This window comes from Benincasa hispida, chromosome 1 (assembly GCF_009727055.1).
Source record: "Benincasa hispida cultivar B227 chromosome 1, ASM972705v1, whole genome shotgun sequence".
NCBI lineage: Eukaryota > Viridiplantae > Streptophyta > Magnoliopsida > Cucurbitales > Cucurbitaceae > Benincasa > Benincasa hispida.
The window spans coordinates 34,368,559-34,391,965 of NC_052349.1; the positions used below are offsets into that span (position 1 = coordinate 34,368,559).

Consider the following 23,407-nt stretch of genomic DNA (forward strand, 5'->3'; position numbering starts at 1 on the left):
ATAGAAGTACAATGTAAATGGAATCGTTTGTTATAAGACCGTGTATCAATTCTCAATAAAAATAACGTGTAAATGGAATGGATTCAAGAGATAAAGGTGTCAGATTTCTCTCATTTTGAAATTTGTCTTGATAGTTTCATATCTATTTTGATTTGATTTAACAACTTCTTGAAAATATTCAAAATTAATCAATCTATAATTTGTTTTTCATCATTTTGATTTTAATTTATAATATATCTTTACATTATTTTATTTGTTTTTTTTTATTATTTTAAATTTGGATTAATTTTTTTTATCCTGATTAGGATTTTACTTAATATTTTATACATATTATCATCTAACTAATTGTATATTTCATTTAAATTTTATCATTTTTTTGTATTGTTTAATCACCTTTTATTCCTTATCATCTTATTATATTATTATACTATCAATTTGTCTTTTGACAAACAAATAAATATTCGCTTTTGCAATCTTATTGTTTTTGTTATGCCTTTATAATGAGTTAAGCTTCTATTGTAGGTTTTGTGGTTGATGGAGTTATAAATATAATTGTTGAAGCTTAAATGAAAATGAAATTATGAAATAAACGATCTCCCTTCCTAATTTTTCTCCCATGAATTATATTTGAATTTATATTCTATCATCAAATTAGATTTTATCTACTTAAATAAAAATAAAATTATGAAATAAACGATCTCCCTTCCTAATTTGTCTCTCACGAATTATATTTGAATTTATATTCTATCATCAAATTAGATTTTATCTAACTACTTATCGAATTAATCACACTAAACATGAACTTCTTTATTTTTCTCTCCAATTTATATTTGAATTTATCTTTTATTATCAAATTTGATTTTATCTAACTAACTTTTGATTTGTTTAAATGTTCGTTACAAATTCAATTATATCTATTTTCATTATTTTATACATATTGTTATCAAATTAATTTGATTTTTTTTTTTCATATTTTTGATATTTTCAATTTTTCATAGAAACACGTAAAAATGGCTTATAAATAGGAACTAAACTTAAATGTTTGAAACATGTATATATATATATATATATATAATGTTCAATTTATTATTATTATTATAAGATAACAAAAAAAACCATAAATCTTTTCTTTTTCATCTTTTTCACTTAACTGCCCCTGAGATCTCTTTTTCTCCGTCTCAATCTCATGTCTGTGATCGTTGGTTTAAGAACCTTTTCTTAACTTCCATCGTCTTGGCTAGCTTTTGACAACCACGCTTGCCAGATTGCTGATCTTTTTTGCTTGCACATATGTTTCTACTTTTGTTTCTAATTTGAACATCATTTTCAACAATGACATTCTAGGATTAATAGTGTTTAAAGTTGGCTATCAAGATCCTAAAAGCAAAATGATCACATGAAATGAAGACGATGAAACTCCGATTTGGTGTCAAACACAATCATATTTCCAATAGTTGCATCGTCCTAAAGTTGCAATTCCTTCAGATACTCATTTCCCAACAACTTCACTGGTACAATCAACTTTTCCCTTTTTCACCTTAGAGGAAATCCATCGTTGTAGACATTCATAAGTTTCTAATGACCCCACTGTATGGTCATCATCTTCCCTTGCATACGTACATTCTAAAAGACAGGCTGAAGCATTAAGGATCATATCAGATGATTTTTATTTTTGCTTCTGGAATGTTTAGATACTATGTATTTGTGGTTCTAGAATGTTTAGGTAGAATATATTTGTGGTATTTGTGCTGTTTTTGAAACAACGTATCTTTGCATTCTCGTTTGTACTTAATTTTGTTGTTTTGGTAGTTTTGTCATTTACTAATTAGTTTTTTCTATTATATAAATTTGTTTTGTTATTTTTATAATTTTGAAACTTTTTTGCCATTTTTCCAAAAGAAACTTTAAAATATGTTATTTCTCTTGTCAGCCCAATTATAAATGTCTTCAACCCAAACAATCATGAAACATTTAGGTTGGGTTGGTTCGGATTACTCGTGTCATTATTAAAATTTTTGTTTTAAAAAAAGTAACACATTAATATACAAAGAATTTGCTTATTTATTTTTACATATTGACTTAAGATTAGCAAATAAATTTCAATTTATATTATGAAAAAAATTATTTTCTTAATGTTAAAAATTTGTTGTTAATAATTCTTGGATAATAAATAATCTAAAAAATCATATTAAATTAAAATAAATATTTGTATATATAATTGTACTAAAAGTAAAAAAATATATTTTTTAAAATTAATAATAAATTCGAATTGGTTCAGATTAATTTGAGTTATTTTATATAAACCCACTAACTAATTCAACTGATAAAATTTTCATTTATTTTAACTTAATTTAGCTCAAATGAGTGGATAACCATGGATTGGGTTGGTCGAATTTTTTTATTATTATTTTTAAGCATCTAGAAATAGAAGATAAAAGTTTAGAATTTTTAAGGGGTCTTTTAAACATAAGAAATATTTAAAACTTTTTGCGTAAATATTTTTAAAATTTTTCTATTTATAAGAATTTCATTTTTATTAATTTAAAATTTAAACCACAAATTGAGAGCATTTTCGACAATCACAAAACCCCTCCACATATCATATAAATACCTTTCTTATTTGCAACTTTCATTTCGATCACGAACCCTAACAATGGCGGCTCCAATCGAGTCTGTGCAATGCTTCGGCCGGAAGAAGACGGCAGTAGCTGTGACATACTGCAAGCGCGGGCGAGGCTTGATCAAGATCAATGGCTGCCCAATCGAGCTAGTCGAACCTGAGATCTTGCGCTTCAAGGCCTACGAACCCATCCTCCTCCTCGGCCGCCATCGCTTCTCCGGCGTCGACATGCGAATCAGAGTCAAAGGTGGAGGCCACACGTCACAGATCTATGCCATCCGTCAGAGTATCGCTAAGGCTCTCGTCGCCTTTTACCAGAAGTACGTTGACGAACAGAGCAAGAAGGAGATCAAGGACATTCTCGTCCGCTACGATCGGACTTTGCTCGTCGCTGATCCCAGACGCTGTGAGCCGAAGAAGTTTGGTGGTCGTGGAGCTCGTGCTAGATTCCAGAAATCATATCGTTGATCCAAGAGTTTTAGGGCGTCTATGGCGGAGACTCGCTCGTTGGTAATAGTTATTTTTGGGTTTTCTGTTCTAATTACCTTCGGAGACTTGAAATTTTTTATCCGTTTATGATTATTGTAGTATAAGAATTTTTGACTCGAAGTTTGAATTTCTGATTACTGAGATAATTACAATCGAAATGCTTTTCTGAAACATCATATTTTTCTTCCAAGTGTTGATTGTTCGTATTGGAAGCTGAATTTCCTTTATGTGACATTTAGAACTACTTTATAGATTGAAGATTGTTCTAACAAATCAGCAATGGGGTCTATTACGCATACTTTGTGTTCACCCCATATAGAATTTCTGAGCAGGTTATCCAATTTAGAACTGTTGTAGACTAAGCATACTGATTTTACCAAATGATCATACTTTTGTTGATATAGATAGATAGGAATAGGATCACAATCCATTCTTTTGAACTTTCTTATACCATGTAGTTCCATATCTATGCAATTTTAGAGGTCTCTCATTGTCTCCTTAGAATTCAAGGATGTACAACCTATAGAACAAATCCTGATCAAGTATGATTGTTAGAGGCCTCTCTCATTGTCAAATGGCTCATTCCTGTGTTGGGTTGTAGCCTAACCTAAGAACTTCACATTGAAAGAGACTCATTTACTGATTAAGGTTCTGTTTGACTGAGATCAATAAGGTTTTAGAAAAGAATGTAGAAATCAAGAAAATCTGGCTTGACAGAAACTTCTGGTAAAAGGCGACGAAATTAATCAATAAGAAACGAATGTAGAAATCTTTCATGAGAACTACAAATTGCTTGACAGAAACTTCCACATCTAAAGTTAGCGGAAGAAATCAACAATTTCTTCTATGTCGATTTGGAACAGAACAACTAAGACTGGATTCTTCATTCTTTCCTTCTTGCCTATTGATTTTGGTATATGGAGGGATTGGATAATTAAGAAAATCTGGCTTGGATTACCTTCTATTTGATGTTATAACAAGGTTCGAGCTAGAAAATTTTGATAGGAATTGAAGGTATTTTTATTGTACTCAACTCAGTTTATTCTCTTAGGACAGATTACAATCCTTTGTTTCTCAGGACTTCACTTTTTAAAATTTAGGATAATATAATTTACGATATATTATCCAAGGAACTTTAAACCCATCTGAGTTTTTTTATTACCCTCCATACTTGGGATTTTTATTCAATAGGGTCTAATTGATATCAATCTAATACATTTACCATTGATATTTTATATTTTCTTAATTATTTAATATAAAATTTTATTATTAGTCATTAATATTCTATTTAATTTATATTTATTAATTAATTTGATTAATTGAATAAAATAATTTAAAATAATTTTTAAATTAAAAATATTCATTTAGTGATACTTTAAGTAATTAAATAATTAATCAATATAACAAGATATTAAATAATTAAATTTAATTATGACTACACTACATTACTTGTTTTTCTTAATTTCACTTCCAAACATTGATTATCCAGTAAATCTAAACACAAAATTATTATTTTAGACATTTTAACCCATACATTTAATTTTGGGTTGACAAGAAAAATAGTAAAATTTAAAATTTCATTTTTCCAAATGACAAAAAGATTTCAAAATGTAAAATAGAAACGAATTTATATAATAGAAAATAAATTAATTAGAAATGACAAAAGTATCCTAAAAAACCAAATTAAGTACAAATGAAAATGTAAAGATAAACTACTTACAAAATAACTCAAAATATCATAATACATTTTAGGTGTCGGACCCTTCCTCAAGTGAGAAAAGATCACTCAATAATGGTCTTTTCATTAAGAAATTTGTGGATGTCCATTGTTATGGACTTCCTCCAAGGTGAGAAAGATCACTCAATATGGTCTTTTCATTAGAAATTTGTGGATGTCCATTGTGATGGACTTCCTCCAAATTGAGAGAGGAGAGTTCATTGTAATTACAAGCTCAAGAGGATATGACTATTGGAAATGAGATACCCAAGATGATGTGACTATTGGAAATGAGATACCTTCTTCATTCTATGTGACTAGTTTGCCAACAAGATCTTGAAAACTAAGTGAATGAATGAGATTGAGAAGGGGAAAGAGATTTTGGAGTGGCTAAATGAAAGAAGATGAAGTAGATGAGATTTAGGGTTTTTGGTTATTTTATTTTATTTAGATAGTTGAATAATAATATAATAATAAAAAGATCAAATTAATTTGATGATAATATGTATAAAATAATGAAAAAAGATTTAGATACAATTGTATCTATAACAAACATTTAACAAATACAAAATTATTTAAATTATATAAAAAATTGATAATAAAAGATAAATTCAAATATTGGAGAGAAAAGTAGGGATGTTTTTGTTTATTTTGATTAATTCGAAAAGTAATTAGATAACATCTAATAATAAATCGAAAGTTTCTTAAATAAAAAGAAATTTGATAATAAAAGATAAATTCACATGTAAATTAGGGAGAAGAATCAGGAAGTTTTTGTTTATTGTGATGAATTCAGAAAGTAGTTAGATAATGAAAGGTAAACAAAATCTAATTACAAGGACCAGAATAAACAATATAAATGAATCTTTTGAAAGTATAGGGACTAGAATAAATAAAAACCAAAAGTATACTGATATGAACTCGATTTAGTAAACAACCTTGAAAGGTAAACTAATATCCAATGCAACCCATTCTCTTTACAATGCAATCTAATTATGATTGCACCCAAAATTTCGAACGAATTGATAAACGCAAGCTAAACTCACTTTGACTTTCTATCCTCCACCGTGTTCCTTGGTGTAGCAACTCCCTTGCACCATAATGGACTTAAAGGTATTTAATATGTAGTCCGCTTCAAGAAAAGATCCGCCAATTTTGAAGAAATTATACGGATGCCCCATTTTTTGGGCCCAAAATATCAAATGACCAATTTTTAAAAAATAATGCCAACTGACCCTCTGTTAACAGCATTACCATATCAAATTACATAAATTACCCTCATCTCTTTGTCTTCTTACCCTTTTACTGAGGAAAATTTGTACGAATGACCTATTTTTTGGGCCCAAAATGTCAAATGACCCATTTTTTAAAAAATAATGTCAATTAATCCCCTACTGACATCATCGCCATACCAAATTACATAAATTGCCCTCACAAGTGCCTCACGTTATAAGTCTTGCTTTCGTCTGGTCAAACACTCTTGCTCTTGCTTTAAATTCCCTGGTTTGATGTGATTGCTCGTTAGTGTACGAATGATTAGATAATTTTAACGACTGAAGCCTCAAATCAATAATACCTAAACACAATACAATGATGATTTCTTTAAACTCTAAACTCCATTTCAGCAATGATTACTTCCCTGTTTTGTTGAACGAAGTTTTTTCAAACGGGGATTTCCAAGACGAGACTTTTTCAGAACATGACAGGTTTTTCAGAAGGGTGTTTCATTATTTTGAGTATGTTTCATTATTTTTGCTGTGTTATTTCTGAAAATGTAGGAATTGAGTTAAAAATTTTGTATTGGGAGAGAGAGTGAGAGATAGAACGAGAGTAAGAGAGAGCAAGAGTAAGAGAGAGCGAGATTAAGAGAGAGCGAGATTAAGAGAGAGAGCGGGAGTACATTTCAATTGCTTGTACAACTTAATGACAAATGTTCTTTATAGGATGACAGAAAAGTGTTTACTTATTCGATATGGAAGTGATTGGGATGAGAATGAAAGTTCGTATATTGGGGGAGAGTTGACAAGAATCATTGTGCCTGTTACATTGAAGTATGAAGAACTTAAATCTCACATTTATAGCTTACAAATGTCAGTTCTTCAGAGTTCGATCTTATAATAAGGGTTAAATATAAACTTTAATATGAAGCCTCTCTACAATACATAAGGAATGATGATGATGTTCGTTTCCTTCTTTTCCGAGAAGAGCTTAGTAGACTTCAGTTATCTGTAACGCTAAAATCGAATCAGGAAAAAAATATTAGAATGAGGTTTGAAAATGTGAGTTATGATGATACGATTGTGGATAGACAATACGATGAATCATACAAGTTTCATTGGGAAGAGGATGATATTCCATTGTTTACGAACACTGTACTATTAACATTATCACTAGACAACGACCGCACTAATCCAGTGGGCGGTACTTCAGTTGTTGGTAATGAGAGATCATCTAGACTTGATTTTATGGATTGCGGTCATCCAGAGCAACGTTGTGGTCCTTCAGTGGATGGTAATGAGCAACCAACAAGATTGAATGAAATAGATTGTGATCGTAGAGTTGATTATACCTGGTATCTCTTCATCTGGGATAGACATTGAAGTTGGTCAAGTATTTTTGAGTAAAAAAGGACTTGAAAATACGATTATCTATTTTGTCCATCAACAAAAAATTTGAATTTAGGGTTAAGAAGTAACCAAATCTTTGTTCACTGTCAAATGTATTGGTGAGTCTTGTAAGTGGAGCCTTCATGCAATGAAAATGGAAGGGTCTGATATATTCAAGATCACAAAGTACTGCAGTTCGCAACATGTTCCATTGGAATTCTGAATCACGACCATAGACAAGCAACTGCTACGATTGTTGGTCAGTTGATTAAAGATAAGTTTACAAGCATATAGGACGTATTTATAAATCTTGTCATATTGTTGAGGATATGAGGAGAGATTATGGCGTAAACATAAGTTATGATAAAACGTGGCGTGCAAGAGAAGCTGCATATGATCTTACTAGGGGTAATCCATAATACTCATACTCCATACTATATGCTTATGAGGAAGCGTTAAAAATAGATAATCCGAGTACAGTGTTTGAGATCGAACTTGAAGATGATGTGTATTTCAAGTATATGTTTATGGCATTAGGGTCTTGTATTAGAGGTTTCTTAAGTTGTCGGCCTGTGATAATTATTGATGGGTCACACTTGAAAGGAAAGTACAAAGGGACCATGTTAGTTGCAGTTTATATGGATAGGAACAATTAATTATACCCACTGACATATGCAATAGTGGACAATGAAACCGATCGATCATGGAAATAGTTTATGTCGAATTTGAAATGCAGTATCAGAGAATCTGATAATCTGTTGTTTGTGTCTGATCAAATGGTATCTATCAACAATGCTATTTGTGCATTTTTTTCCCACGACATTTCATGGATTGTGCACGTGGCACATAGAACAGAATCTTATTACAAACTTTAAGGATAGTACGGTTGTTGGGATATTTAGAAATGCAATAAGGGTATTTCGCATGACAGAGTTCCAGACAAAATGGGACGAACTCCGTAGTTTCTGAGACGGTACTGTCACAAAATATATGGAAGACATCGGTCTTCAAAGGTGGGCACAGTTTACCAAATAGAACGAATATGACAACATGACGTCCAACAGTGCAGAGTGTTTCAATTCGTTAACTAAAGAGTATCGGCTATTGCCCATAGTATGCTTGATTGAATATGTTTAAGGAATCCTCCAATCGTGGTTCTATGAACGAAGGAATTACTAGGCATCTCGAATGATATTGCACTTTGACTACTGTGGAACTCGATTGACAAGTGAGGTCGATAAGGGCAGACGATACCGAGTTGAGCCTATTGTTTGTTATCGGGTCCACGTGCGAGATAATCGATTGGACGGTATTGTGAATCTTCACATGAAGGAATGCACGTGTAAAAAATTCGACTCACTTGGTATCTCGTGTTCGCATGCAATTGTGGTCACCAAGGAACGAAACATACCCATTCAGAGTCTTTGTAGTCGATTTTATACAGTGGACTCTCTAATGATTGCGTATGCAGAGCCTATAAATCCACTTGGAAAAATATCTGAATGGAAGAGAGCTCCTGGATATGTAGAAAATACATTCCTTCCTCCAAAGTTTGTGGCATAAGTCGGGCGATGGAGAATGAGAAAAATACCATCTAGAGGAGAATTTCGCAAACAAATAAAATGTGGTAGGTGTGGGAATTACGGGCATAACCGCCAAAACTGTAGCGAACCACTCACAACTATGCAACGTACTAAAAATGATAGAAATGACTCAAATTTTGGTCGAGGTTGATTGTCTAAATATAGACCCAATTATGTACTCACTCTGTCTGTCTTGATCTCTCACAATGTCACTAATCCATACAAATTTATGTATAGACTCTTAGAATGTCACTCATGCTTATGTACAGACTCTTATGAATACCATCAGAATGTGAAATCTCGCTGTCTCAATCTCCATAAGTGTTGCTCTCTCTAAAAGTATCGCTCTCTAAATCTCGTTCTCTCTCAAAGTCCCGCTCTTTATCAAAATCTCACTCTCTCTCAAAATTTCGCTCTCTCAGTCTCGCTCTCTCTCTAAATCTCACTCTCTTAATGTTTGAACTTTGAACTTTGAACTTTGAACTTCGATATAATGTTTTATATACTATTGATATAGTGAAAAGAGTAATAACTCAATTATACATGTTTTGATAAAATGTATGATATTGAACTTTGAACTTTGATAAAATTGTTTTATACATGTTTTACATAGACAATAAAAAATATATGTTTTATACACATAAAAAATATGGAGTGTTCACCTACAATTGACACGTTAACTGCATCATATATTCACGTATTTTCTCCTGAGTGATTATGGAAGGATCAACATCAGTCATCAAATGTTCTAGTAATTTTATTGCAAAGTTGTCACAATCAAGTGACCCATGTTGTATGTTGGCGTTCATAGGTCGAGTGATTTTCCAATGAGATGTGGATAGGTCTGACTTTGAATGATCCACATCACAGTAGTGAAGTAGGGATGGTACTGTGATAGTCAACTGTTCTAGCCAAGTCCCTAGCTTCATCATTGGTGTGTATGACGGAACTAAATCGAACACGAATGTATGGCCTCTGTTAATGTCCATTGCAAGGACCATCTAGTGCTCACTGATGTTCATTGCCGTATACATGAAATCCACATTTGCCCATTTGACATCGAATTTACCGGTGATGTAGTTCTTATACATGTCTTCATCCTTCCATACTAGGGCAGCCTCCAGTCTCGGCTTATTCTTTATTCGTTTAAATACCCCACTACGAGCATTAAGGTGACTCTGCAAAATAAAATGAGAAGTTAAGTAACAAAATATATCATAGTAAAATGACTCTGAATAACAAAATATATCATAGTTTACCGTTACTCCAATTGGCAAGATGGTGAACTTGTGCATGCACATGTCAGGTTGGGTATAAAACATTTCTTTCATAAAATGAAATAAAGTATTTATGGTCTGCACAAAAAATTACTATGTCAGTCAAAGTACAAGATATCAAATTGTAAAGAAGTCAAGACTAGGAAACTTACATCGCAGTCAACCCACAAACTCCGTTCTTCCGTGGTCGTAACAATATTAGAAGTGTTAGTCTTTGTATGTGGCATGGTGAGTAAGTCGGACATGTCGGACTCTGCATGTGGGACGTTGGCCTCTATAGGTTGGACGTCAGTGGGTGATATTGTGGTATCGAACTCTAGAGGGGGGGATGAGAGTAGGTGTAATGGTGGTATTTTCAGGCTCTACAGGGGGGATGAGAGTATGAGAGACATTCGCATCAGTGGTATCGAGATCCCGAGATGGGATGAGTAACATCGTGGCATTGTCACCTATATGTGGGATGGATGACCTTGTCGTCTCTTCAATCACCGTGGAACCCTTCAATTAGTAAACTAAAATGATGAGTTCACGAACACGTAAAAACATAAAATGATAGTAAAAAATGCAAACCTTGCACATAGACTGCAACACTGACAAAATGGCCGAAAATTCTCCTTTCAAGTCTGTCATGTTTTCCTCGATCTTAGATACACCACTATCTAAACTAGATATATGGTCATCCAACCTGCTCCGCAGGTACAAATAAATAGAATCGTTGGGATTGCTCCCTCCCTGTGGGTAGCATTCAGGACACTCTTCATCCATAGATTGCTCTCTATGGGAATCTGCAAAATGGACATCAGGTGGGTTCAACTCATCCTCATTGCATACGTCCCCCACCACAACATATCATCACTAGGTGTGTATGTCCCCTCCCTCCATCCTTCCACATTCAGCATCCTCGTGCTTAGAATGTTCGTGTTCATCATTGTTACCTCCACAATGATCATCACCATTGCTTTCAGAACTACCCCCACTACTCGACCTACTGCCACTTTCAGCATTATCATCATTGGCACCTAGATCGAATATTGGTCGTTTGTCCACTGGGGTATCCTGAAACTCTCTCTCAGCGTCGGTCATGACAAGACCCTCTTTAACCTTTGTCTGCATTAACAACCCAGTAAAATGGTTAGTGTCAATTTAACAACCAAATAAACATATTATGCATAGAGTAAACGTATTGTTAGACTCAAATATGTCTCTCTCGAGTACTTTGAAGGACACTGAGTTGGAGCACAACCATCGTAATATACGAGGCAAAGCCACCTTGCTCTTTTGCTCCGGAATGTTCCCAGCTATCGATGCTGCTAGGATCCCATACGTCCATACCTAAATAAAATTTAACATATAGTAAGAACAATAGTAATGTTAAATCAAACAACACAATTATTATGTTAAGCAAATTCTAGCTATCGATGTTGCTAGGATCCCATACATCCACACCTAAATAAAATTTAACATAGTAAGAACAATAGTAATGTTAAATCAAACAACACAATTATTATGTTAAGCAAATTTACCTGGAATGCTTGTGGAAATCCACGCAAAGAATACTTCATGACGTAATTTTTATTTCCTTTTACCTTCATAAGCAAATTTACCTGGAATGCTTGTAGAAATACAAGTTATTGTGGCTCAAAAGTTGGAACAATTAGGGTCTTTAATGATAAAATCTCATCATTTTTAGAGTAAACGTATGGAATTACTCGAACATTATCAAACTCATGCAAAAGAGCGTTTATTGCTAAAATATTGTGACACTAACGCATGATTTTGCAGGATCTCAACAAAAGTCTAACGCATGATTAAGAAAAGTGTCGCAGGCAAAGTCTAAATGCATGGGACATGCGTCGGAGGGATTCAACGCAAGGAAGATTCATTGATTCAGGCTGTTTGTGTCAAATCACCACTTACAAGCATAGCCATCTACAGCGGCGGCGTCTGAAAAGCATCTGAGTGTCAGGTGACTGATCAGTATATGGAATTTAATGTTGCCCATCATCAAATAGGAGAAGACCGATGCCTATAAATAGAAGAAATACCACCAGATGAAAGAGTTTTTAGAATCTTAGTTCTTTTAGCACTGCATAATTCTGAAATTCTGAGACAGTAGAGCTGTGCTGTGGTGCCGAGAAGAACAAGAGGGAAGAGAACCACCACCATCATTGATCAAGGAGCGGAGGAAGCTAAGCTCGAGACAGACATTTCTTCCAATTCTTCCACAAGTGGTTGTACACGAACCAGAATTGAGCCAAAGAGGACAAGAGATTATACTCTGCGGCGTTTGACTCCTTTAATTTCATCTTACTTATTGTTTTCATCTTCTCATTTGATTAAGTATTCGTTTTGTAAAGACAATCAGTTTCTTTATAAATTCACATATTTGATCTATCATACTTCGCCATTGTTTATTTCTTGTTTATGTTGGATACATCTATAACTTCATGCAAAATTCCATTTCGAATGCTTAAGCCAACTAAATCAATTGGTAAAAGCAGCCTTAATTTAAATTATTCGAGAGAATAAGTAAACCAACATCAAGTTAGAAACGCTTAGTACATCTAAAGATAGACTCACTAGTGTTTTATTGCATCTTGTGTTTGATGCATATATCCTAGAGATAGGTATTGTATGATTTTCACATTGAGAAGTGTCGAATAGAGTCTAACGCATAAACAAAGATAAACAAGTCATCTCATTCGCATCATATTCTATTTGTGTACATCTAACTTAGATCGACGCATATCACTTGCATCAAACTCCATTTTCCACACGACCCCTTATCCTCTACTTGACCCTTTTGTATCTTCTTGTACACACACACAGCAGCTGCATGTAAATAACTCTTTTCTACATTTACTTAGAAAACTTGTTCGTTGATTTCATGATTCGAGCTTAGGAGTGTATTGTATAAAGTAATTGGAAAAATAAGTGCAAATGTGAATGATGCGTCGATGCGTTAGTGACGCGTTGATGTGTTAATGATGTGCAACAGAACGTGTGACACTCCTTTATAGACGTTCAAGTTTTCCTGACTCAGATCCAAGTATAAATCCAACTCAGGTTCCTAGTAAGTCCAGGGTCGAACTCAGGGATTCAGATTAAAGCTAACGTAGGCCTTGCGTTGTAACTGTTGCTGAAATATCCTAAGTGTATGTAGAAATCAGTTATTTACACTAAGCTGCTGTGTGTGTGTGCAAGAAGATACAAAAGGGTCGAGTAGAGAATGATGGATCGTGTGAAAATGAAGTTTAATGCAGGTGATATGCATCGATCTAAGTTAGATGTACATAAACAAGAATATGATGCGAATGAGATGACTTGTTTATCTCCGTTTATGCATTAGACTCTATTCGGCACTTCTCATTGCGAATATCATACAATACCTATCTCTAGGATGTATGAGTCAAACACAAGATGCAAAAAAACACTAGTGCGTCTATCTCTAGATGTACTAAGCGCTTCTAACTTGATGCTGACTTACTTATTCTCTCGAATAATTTAAGCTAAAGTTTCTTTTACCAATTGATTTAGTTGGTTTAAGCGTTCTAAATGGAATTTTGCATGAAGTTATAGATGCATCCAACATAAACAAGAAATAAACAGTGACGAAGTATGATAGATCAAATATGTGAATTTATAAAGAAACTGATTGTCATTACAAAACCAATACTTAATCAAATGAGAAGATGAAAACGATAAGTAAGATGAAATGAAAGGAGTCAAGCCATAGAGTACAATCTCTTGTCCTCTTTGGCTCAATTCTGGTTCGTGTACAACCACTTGTGGAAGAATTGGAAGAAATGTCTCTCTTGAGCTCAACTTCTTCCGCTCCTTGATCGGCGATGGTGGTGGTTCTCTTCGCTCTTGGTCTTCTCGACACCACAACATAACTCTACTGTCTCAGAATTTCAGAATTATGCAGTGCTACAAGATTTAAGATTCTAAAACTCTTTCATCTGGTGGGATTTCTTCTATTTATAGGTGTCAGTCTTCTCCAACTTGATGATGGGTAGCATTAAATTCCATACCGTGGTTAGCCACCTGACACTCAGATGCTTTTCAGACGCTGCCCACTGTAGATGGCCATGCTTGCAAGTGGTAATTTGACACAAACAGCCTAAATCAATGAATCTTTCTTGCGTTGAATCCCTCTGACGCATGCCCCATGCGTTTAGACTTTTCCTGCGACATTTTTCTTAATCATGCGTTAGACTTTTGTTGAGATCCTACAATATCATGTGTTAGTGTTGCAGTATTTTAGCAATAAACATTCTTTTGCATGAGTATGATAGTGTTCGAGTAGTTCCATGCGTTTCCTCTAAAAATGATGAGATTTTATCATTAAAGACCTTAATTGTTCCAACTTTTGAGCCACAATAACTTGTATTTCTACAAGTTATGACACAAAAACTTGTTCGTTGATTTCGTGATTCGAGCTTAGGAGTGTATTGTATAAAGTAATTGGAAAAATGTGTAAATATAAATGACGCGTTGACGCGTTTATGATGTGTTAGTGACGCATTGATGCGTTAGTGATGTGCAACAGAACGCATGACACTCCTCTATAGACGTTCAAGTTTTCCTGACTCAGATCCAAGTATAAATCCAACTCAGGTTCCTGGTAAGTCCAGGGTCGAACTCAAGGATTCAAATTAAAGCTAATCCAGACCTTGCATTGTAACTGTTGTAAAGATATCCTAGGTATATGTAGAAATGAGTTATTTACACTAAGCTGCTGTGTGTGTGCAAGACGATACAAAAGGGTCAACTAGAGAATGATGGGTCGTGTGAAAATGGAGTTTAATGCAAGTGATATGCGTCGATCTAAGTTAGATGTACACAAACAAGAATATGATGCGAATGAGATGACTTATTTATCTCCGTTTATGCATTAGACTCTATTCGACACTTCTCAATGCGAATATCATACAATACCTATCTCTAGGATGTATGTGNATGACTTATTTATCTCCGTTTATGCATTAGACTCTATTCGACACTTCTCAATGCGAATATCATACAATACCTATCTCTAGGATGTATGTGTCAAACACAAGATGCAATAAAACACCAGTGCGTCTATCTCTAGATGTACTAAGCGTTTCTAACTTGATGCTGGCTTACTTATTCTCTCAAATAATTTAAGCTAAAGCTACTTTTACCAATTGATTTAATTGGTTTAAGCATTCAATCTCTTGTCCTCTTTGGTTCAATTCTGGTTCGTGTACAACCACTTATGGAAGAATTGGAAGAAATGTCTCTCTCGAGCTCAGTTTCCTCCACTTCTTGATCGGCGATGGTGGTGATTCTCTTCCCTCTTGTTCTTCTCGTCACCACAGCACAGCTTTACGATCAGAATTATGCAGTGCTTAAAGATCTAAGATTCTAAACTTTTTGTTCGTTCATTTGGTGAGATTTCTTCTATTTATAGGCGTTGGTCTTCTTCAACTTGATGATGGGTGATAACTTGTAGAAATATAAGTTATTTACTGTTTTAATTTGATATTGCGGCAAAAAGAGAGGAAAGTTGCGTCGATAGTATAAAAATTGGCTAAGAAATACGAAAATTATGAAATATCGTAAACACACCCACTAACATAATTGCGATGACGAAATAGAATGTTTCAGTCTCTGTTTTGCAGAAAATAGGTCATCGCATGCGTTAATGGCTCAAAGACAAAATGTACAACGCATTTACATCGCATGTGCCCATCAATCAAGAACGAAGAGATGATCAATGTAATTACGGCGCATGCGACAATCGATCAAGAACTTTAGCGATCAACGCATTTCAACCACATGCGATAATAAAAAACAACACCGCATGCGGCGATAGATCGAAGATGTGAAGAGCAACGCATTCACAAACGATTCTGACAAGTGTACAGCTTTTAATTGTGCAATTTTGACGGATTGATCGTGAAACAGAAAGGAATTTCCCATTCCGCCATTTCAGGAATTGCCATAATTAGACAATGGGGACCACAAATTCAAACAACCAAGGTCTCGCCTATAAAAACCTTCCTCAAATTCACTGATACATATACAGATATAGATACTGGGGATATACATATATATATGTCTCTTATACACATCTAGATGTGTATAAGAGACAGGTAATACATACATACATACATGCATATGAAAGGAGAGAGGCTGGTCTGAAGCGACTTTACAGAGTAAATCCAGGAGAACTAAGAGACAAGGTCGAAAGGTGAGTCTTCGAGCAAAGAATTCTTCTAATTCCTGAAGCTGAAACTCTGTGCAAAAGATTAATTCTACTGGGAAAGCAAGCCTGAGAGGGAAGCTCTCCTTTCCACCACATTCATACGTAGGTAAGCACAAGTCTCCGACCGGGATCTGTGTCAAGACATTGACACTTTTTCGTATTTGTTTCTATTCTCTAATTCATCTTCTTTAATCCCTCATTCACAAACATGTATCAAACGCTTAATTTTAGAATTAAATGTTATCATCATCATTGTTATCATCTCTCTGTCTCTTTCCATACATTTATCATCCATTTTCTCCATGATGTGTTCTTAATCCCCGGTGTAAATAGCGAGAATTAATCGAGTGAGTCAATCTGTGGTAAGGAATCAATTAATTTTAGCTAAAGCATGCTCGATGACATCTTCACCTGTGAGAGCAGAAGTGAAGATGTTATTCCGCCTATTGAGAGAAGGTGGAAGAATGCGTTAACTAAAGCAAGAAGTATTTCCAGAGATGGAAACAACCTTACGTTCATCACGTTCATCTATGTTTCACCATAGACATATGGGAACGCTGTCGATCATCAAGAGGTGTAAGTCAAGGGAAAGTGGAACCTTAGTTGTGTCCTTAATGTGATTGACAAACTTGCAATGTTTTTACTTCTTACTCTTTCTCTTTCTTCCTTATTCATAAGACTTGCCATTGAATTCATCGATTCTCTTGTACATCTTCACAGCCAGTTCTCGACCCCTGTATCACATATCATGTATCATGTATCATAGTAGGTTAGGAATTTACTTTATCAACGCATCTTTACTTTATCAACATATTTTTGTTTCAGCGCAATTTATATTTCTGTACAAACCAAAATTCTCTATTCATTATTAAAACCGGTCGTATGTATCACATAAGTATCGCATTTAATGACTATAATCCCCATATTCGACCTTGGATCACTCTGAGAAACTTGCGTTGAAATTATACTTGGTTTCAGCCAAGGAAACTTGGGACATGCAATACTTCATCGCATACGACGAGCATATCACTATCAACGCATTCACTTAGAACGTAATATCGCATAAAATGTCTTTATCGCAAAGCACTCGAGCGCATACAGAGCATCATTCATTCATTCATCAGCGCAATAGATAGATAACATTCCATTTTCACTGTTACAAGTTTATGGCAACATGAGCTTGTAATATAATATCTATCATCATAGTGCATGCATGATAAGAAATTATATAATTTCAGTCAACAAGTTTATGGCACCGTTGCCGGGGACATGAGCTTGTATGATTACATTCATCCATTAGTAGTGCATAAGCGATACATAACATACATAGCATAACACTCCATTCGTATCCTTACAAGTTTATGGCGTCGTTGCTGGGGATTGGTAACGGTTAGTGTTGAATACTTTTGTGGTATGTTGTAGGATAGATCTCTGCTATACTGTCTATTTATCGCGAAGAGTAGGCTGACAATTTATGAGTACTGGAACTGATCCAAAATTTGAAGCTGACCCAGAGATCGAGTGTACTTTTCACGCGGGGGCACGTCAGAATAAATCAGGGGAAGAAGAGTAAATATGGCAAACAACAACGAGAGGCCCAAAGGAAATCAAGGGGCAATTCGGCCAGCGGAAGATCCAGTCTTTCTTGCTGCTGACTGCAATATCCCCATGAGGAACTATGCGGTGCCAAATCTTTACGACTTCTCGCCCAGGATTTCACGACCAATGGTTGAGGAGAACGTACAATTTGAAATAAAGCCGGTCATGCTCCAGATGATACAAAATGCGGGGCAATTTGGAGGTCTACAAGGTGAAGACCCGTACGCCAATCTGACCAGCTTTATGGAGATGTGCAACACTTTTTCCATCCCTGGCGTCACCCCTGACGGAATTAGACTTTACCTCTTCCCATACACACTGAGGGATGAGGCAAAGAGGTGGGCTCATTCGTTGGAGCCAAATGAAATCACGTCATGGGACCAGTTGGTGGAATGGTTCATGAAGAAATTCTTCCCTCCAACCGTCAACGCAAGGAGACAAAAGGATTTGTTGAATTTTGAGCAAGTGGATAATGAGACTCTAAGCACTGCTTGGGTGCATTTCAGAAGATTAGTGAAAAATTTCCGCATATCGAGATTTCCGATTGTGTTCTGATGGAAACATTTTATAACGGTCTGAATCGATCAATACAAGCCGCTGGTGTCGCCTCCGCAACAGGAGGATTCATGGATAAGACCTACATGGAAGCCAAGGTCATCCTCGATCGTATTTCGCGAAACACAGATGACTAAGTGGATGACAAGTATGGGGGAAGAGGCCTCGATAGAAGAAGAATTGAAAACGCCATTGTACCAGCGGATACAATGACAACCTTGGCTGCACAAATGGCCGCGGTGACCTCTCTTTTACAAACGATGGCAATTAATCAAGGTGCCCTCTCTCAAATTTCAGCGCAACCTAATGCACCAGCACAAATGGCCGCAATAAGTTGCGTCCAATGGGGGCCATGCTGCAGAGATGTGTCCATCGAACCTGCAACAAGTGTTTGCTATCCAGAACAACCCTTACAACAACACTTACAATCCAGGTTGGTGGAATCACCCTAACTTCGATTGGGGAGGGAATCAGAACCACGGGGGCCAAAGTAATCATTAGAACAACAATTTGGGGAATCGAGGAAATCCTCAATCTTTTCACTAGAATTAGAATCAGAATTAGAGTCATCAAAGGCAACTGCCTAACCAACCATCCTCATCGAACACCTCTGTTAATTCATCATCATTGGAGTCCCTGCTGAAATAATATATTGAGAAAAACGATACTATCATGCAGTCGTAGGCATCTTCAATAAGAAACTTGGAGATCCAAGTCGAGCAATTGGCAGTCGAGCTTCGTAACAGAACACCGGGAACGCTGCCAAGTAACTCCGAAGCCCCGGGATCTAATGGGAAGGAACAATGTCCTTGATGACATTGCGCAGACAAGTTTGACTACCTGCAGAGGTGTGGATTGTGGTAATCATGAGAAATTTCTTTCAATCAACATCCCTAAAATCTATGTTTAATTGCTTTCTTTACAAATTTCCTTTACTGTTTTCTGCATTGCGTTATTTACTGCTTTCTTAAATTAGCCCTTACTGCTCTATAAATTTACTTTCAATTTAATTCAATTGTGTTATTTCCATGCCTTGTTTAATTCACTTACTTTTCTGCATTAGTTGCGTTGTTTTTAAATCTTTGTGAATGAGTGACTAAAAGAAAATGAACACCATAAAGTCTTAGCGACTTGCATTGTTGATGAAAAAATAATAATAATAAACTTTAATAAACATCCGGTATGCATTGCGATGATGGGTGCTGACAAGATACACTTTGCGTCCATCCTACTCAAATGCATTGTGCTGAGGGGTGTGTTGCACACGTATGCATTTTTCGCCTGTCCTTAGCGAAAATGCATTATGTCGAGGTAGTGTTGCGCCAGTAGAAATACCGTACGCCTGTCCTCCAGAAATGCGCTGAGTTGAGGGGTGTGTTGCGCTAATGCATGCGTTGTTGCCCGTCCTCTGCAAATATGCATTTGCGTTAACAGATGCATTGCGTTAATCTTTAACCTTGCATCCGTCCGAATAAAACACAAAAGATAAATTCTTTTTGCGAGAGAGTAATCCAATCGCTTAGGCTTCCAAGGAAATGATGACTTAGCAGATGAAAGGACGTCCTTCTCTGCTAATTCATAAATGCGAGGAGCATGGCGAGCATGCTTTTTGAGTATCTCGAGGCCTGCCATGCAGAATTTGCGTTGGGCCTATCAAGGATCAACCTATAAATTCCACCCCCCTTTGTCTGAGGAAGTCTATTTAAATCTTTTGCAAACAAAAAAACCCTAGCGAATCCTCTGCATACCCAACCTTCGAAATTTTTTCCTAAGTCCTAAGAACTTTCCCAACTTTATCGCTCATCGGAACCATGGCTGAGCAGTCCTCACATTCATCTTCCCTACCTTCATCACCTTCCCCAGCCCAAGTACTGTCTCTTATACACATCTAGATGTGTATAAGAGACAGGAACCATGGCTGAGCAGTCCTCACATTCATCTTCCCTACCTTCATCACCTTCCCCAGCCCAAGTCACTGCAAGGGAGGCGGCATTCCTCGCAGCAAGCCGCCGCCTCGCCGCCCAGCCGAAACCCATCCAAAGAATCGTTGGAAAACCTTGGCGAATACCTATTGTAGCCAAACCACTCCAAATTCGAGAGGGTCCGAGAACGGAGAGTGCCCTACTCCCAACACTGTCATTAGAAAGCGAGAAGAAGAGAAGAGATGACAGAGAAGTGTTTGGGAGCATCCTCAGCAATATAGAGAAGGAGGGAGGGCTACCCAAGGATGCGCTATAAAGAAGAAGATCAATTTGAGGATGCGCTGAGAACATTAACGCAACCGGGCACTCATTGGTTGGTATCTTTAAAAGGCATAAGACCCTTGCATCCAACAAACTGCTTTCGGAAGTGCGTCTTTGGGTGTACTTGGTGAAAAAACGACTCATCCCTACATTGCATGACAAAACAGTTTCAAGGGATCGAGTAATGGTCACATACTGCATAACGCGTGGTATTCCGATCGATGTGGGCCAACTGATCGCAAAGAAAATTCAAGGTTTTGTGGGGCGTGTGAGAGGCCAGTATTTCTTTCCTTGGACGGTTTCGAGCTTATGCCTCTCTGTGGGTATAGGTATTGAAGAAGAACCAATGCCGGAAGTCCATGGTCTCATCAACACAAAGATCTTGAGAATGCTTCTCAAGGACTCTCCTCATTGCCCCAAGCTTCCACTTAAAAGGCCCCTTATCGATTTGAATGCGCTATAGCAGCCAAAGCCCAAGAAACAGTGCAAAGTTGACAAAGGCAAGGAAAAAGTCCAAGAGCAATCAACGTAAGACCAAATACCCTTGGACAATTTACCTTTAGTTATTCGCCCTCCAAGCCCACCTACTGAACCCCTCTCCCCACTCCCAGAACACTTTATAAATCTTCTCCTTGCTTCCGATTCACCCAACGCATTTCCAACAGCATCTTTCTCACCTCCATCTCCACCGCATTTTTCTCCTCCATCGCCGCATGTTGACGACCGACACGATTTGAGTGAAGGCACTTTTGCTCAACCCTAAACCGTTGATGGTGAAACATCGTAGGCGCATCATTCCACTGCAACCCTTGCTGCTGAACTAGCAGACATGCGTTCTCTTCTCTCTCATCAACAAGAATTCTTCTGCCAACGAATAACGGAGTTACAAGAGAGCCACACAGAGGTTCAACGCAGTATTGCGATGACACGGCAGGTGTTGATCAACATTCAACGCAATATCTTTACGATCCACCTGAACTAAAGACAAATGGCAGAGCGCAACCATGACTACTTTAACTTTTTGACAGCCTATTTACATGGTCCCATGGTGCCTCCGCATTTACAGCAACCTCTGCATTTTGAAGAAGCTCCTCGAGTTCCTCAGCAAAATCCTCCACCAGAGCCCCAGCCTCAACTCTAAATTTGGGGGTGTGCCACCTTCTCAATAAATCTACAATTTTTCGTTGCGGTCATTCTTTTAGTTTATTCATTTCATTATTTTTGTATAGAAGCTATACCTTGATTTTTTGTACATGCTTAAATTTTGTGTTGCGATAATTGTAATTCTTTGTATACTTGGTTAATTTTAATACCACTAAGTAACTATTTTTCCATATGTTTAGCCTCTTTACTTATCATTCTTTGTCAAGTATTGCGATATTCCTTGTCTTTAATTTTGCGTTATTAATTGTGTTGCCATGATGAGTAATATGCATACCCTTAGCAACATTTCTTATACTTTGCACTTTCTGACTAACACTTAGATAATTCATAGCAATAACACTGCTTTACCTTTTCTATTTCAAGACTCTGCTCAAACCTTATTTTCAAAATTTTGACTAAGTGTTTTATCTATTCTATCCAAACAACGCAATGAGTACCTTACGCATCACTAAATTTGGGGGTGGAGAAGGTCTGAGCAGAAGCGTTCATTATCAAGGAAATGCGTTCGTTATAAAAAAAAAAAATTTAAAAACTCCAATGTCAACGCAAGGAAAAATCTCAACCTGATAAGAGTTAAGTCGTGAAAGGAACCTGCTCGTAGTTGGATGTTTGCATTCACCCATGGAAGCAAGTCAGAATGAAAGTGGGTTTCCAAGATCGACGCAATATGAAAAGAGAAAAAGAGAGAGAAAATAAGAATATAAGAGACAACTCCTCTAATCAGCAAAAGTAAAACTTAGCTGAAAATCAAGAGTTAAAATTGAGATTGGCACACAACCGTAGTTGGATGCTCGCATGACACCCATGGGAACAAGCCAAAACGAAGGGTGTAACCATGATCAACAGTCTCTAATAAAATGACGCAAACCAGACCACCGCATAAAGACATTTCTAGTTGTTTTTGCAAAAAGAGGTAAACATTCTTCTCAAAAAATGAAGGGAATTTTTGAGTAGAGGTTTGTTGTATAAAAGAATAAAGTAGAGCATGTTGATGAATTATTAAAGGATAGAAGGAAATTACGTTGTTAAGTAATGTTGTAAAGGTGGAGCATTCGGAGCAACCAATCGACGTAAAGTTAGGATAGGAATTGAGCGAAATTGCCTTAGTTGAAGATATGCTTGAGGACAAGCATATATCTAAATTTGGGGGTGTGATAACTTGTAGAAATACAAGTTATTTATACTGTTTTATTTATATATTGTGGCAAAAAGAGAGGAAAGTTGTGTCGATAGTATAAAAATTGGCTAAGAAATACGACAATTATGAAATGTCGTAAACACACCCACTAACACCATTGCGATGGTGAAATAGAATGTTT

At 36.1% G+C, this 23,407-nt stretch overlaps 1 protein-coding gene across 1 annotated transcript; it reads left to right on the forward strand.

The window, feature by feature from the left end:
• Positions 1-2,617: 2,617 nt before the first annotated feature.
• On the forward strand, positions 2,618-3,283 carry LOC120071964 (40S ribosomal protein S16). The gene has a single exon (XM_039024398.1). It carries the CDS (start codon positions 2,654-2,656, stop codon positions 3,086-3,088), a length of 435 nt encoding a protein of 144 aa, XP_038880326.1. The 5' UTR covers positions 2,618-2,653; the 3' UTR covers positions 3,089-3,283.
• The last annotated feature ends 20,124 nt before the right edge of the window (positions 3,284-23,407 follow it).

Bases quoted from the DNA above. Each gene is read 5' to 3' on its own strand.
- LOC120071964 (XM_039024398.1), top strand. From the start codon at position 2,654: ATGGCGGCTCCAATCGAGTCTGTGCAATGCTTCGGCCGGAAGAAGACG.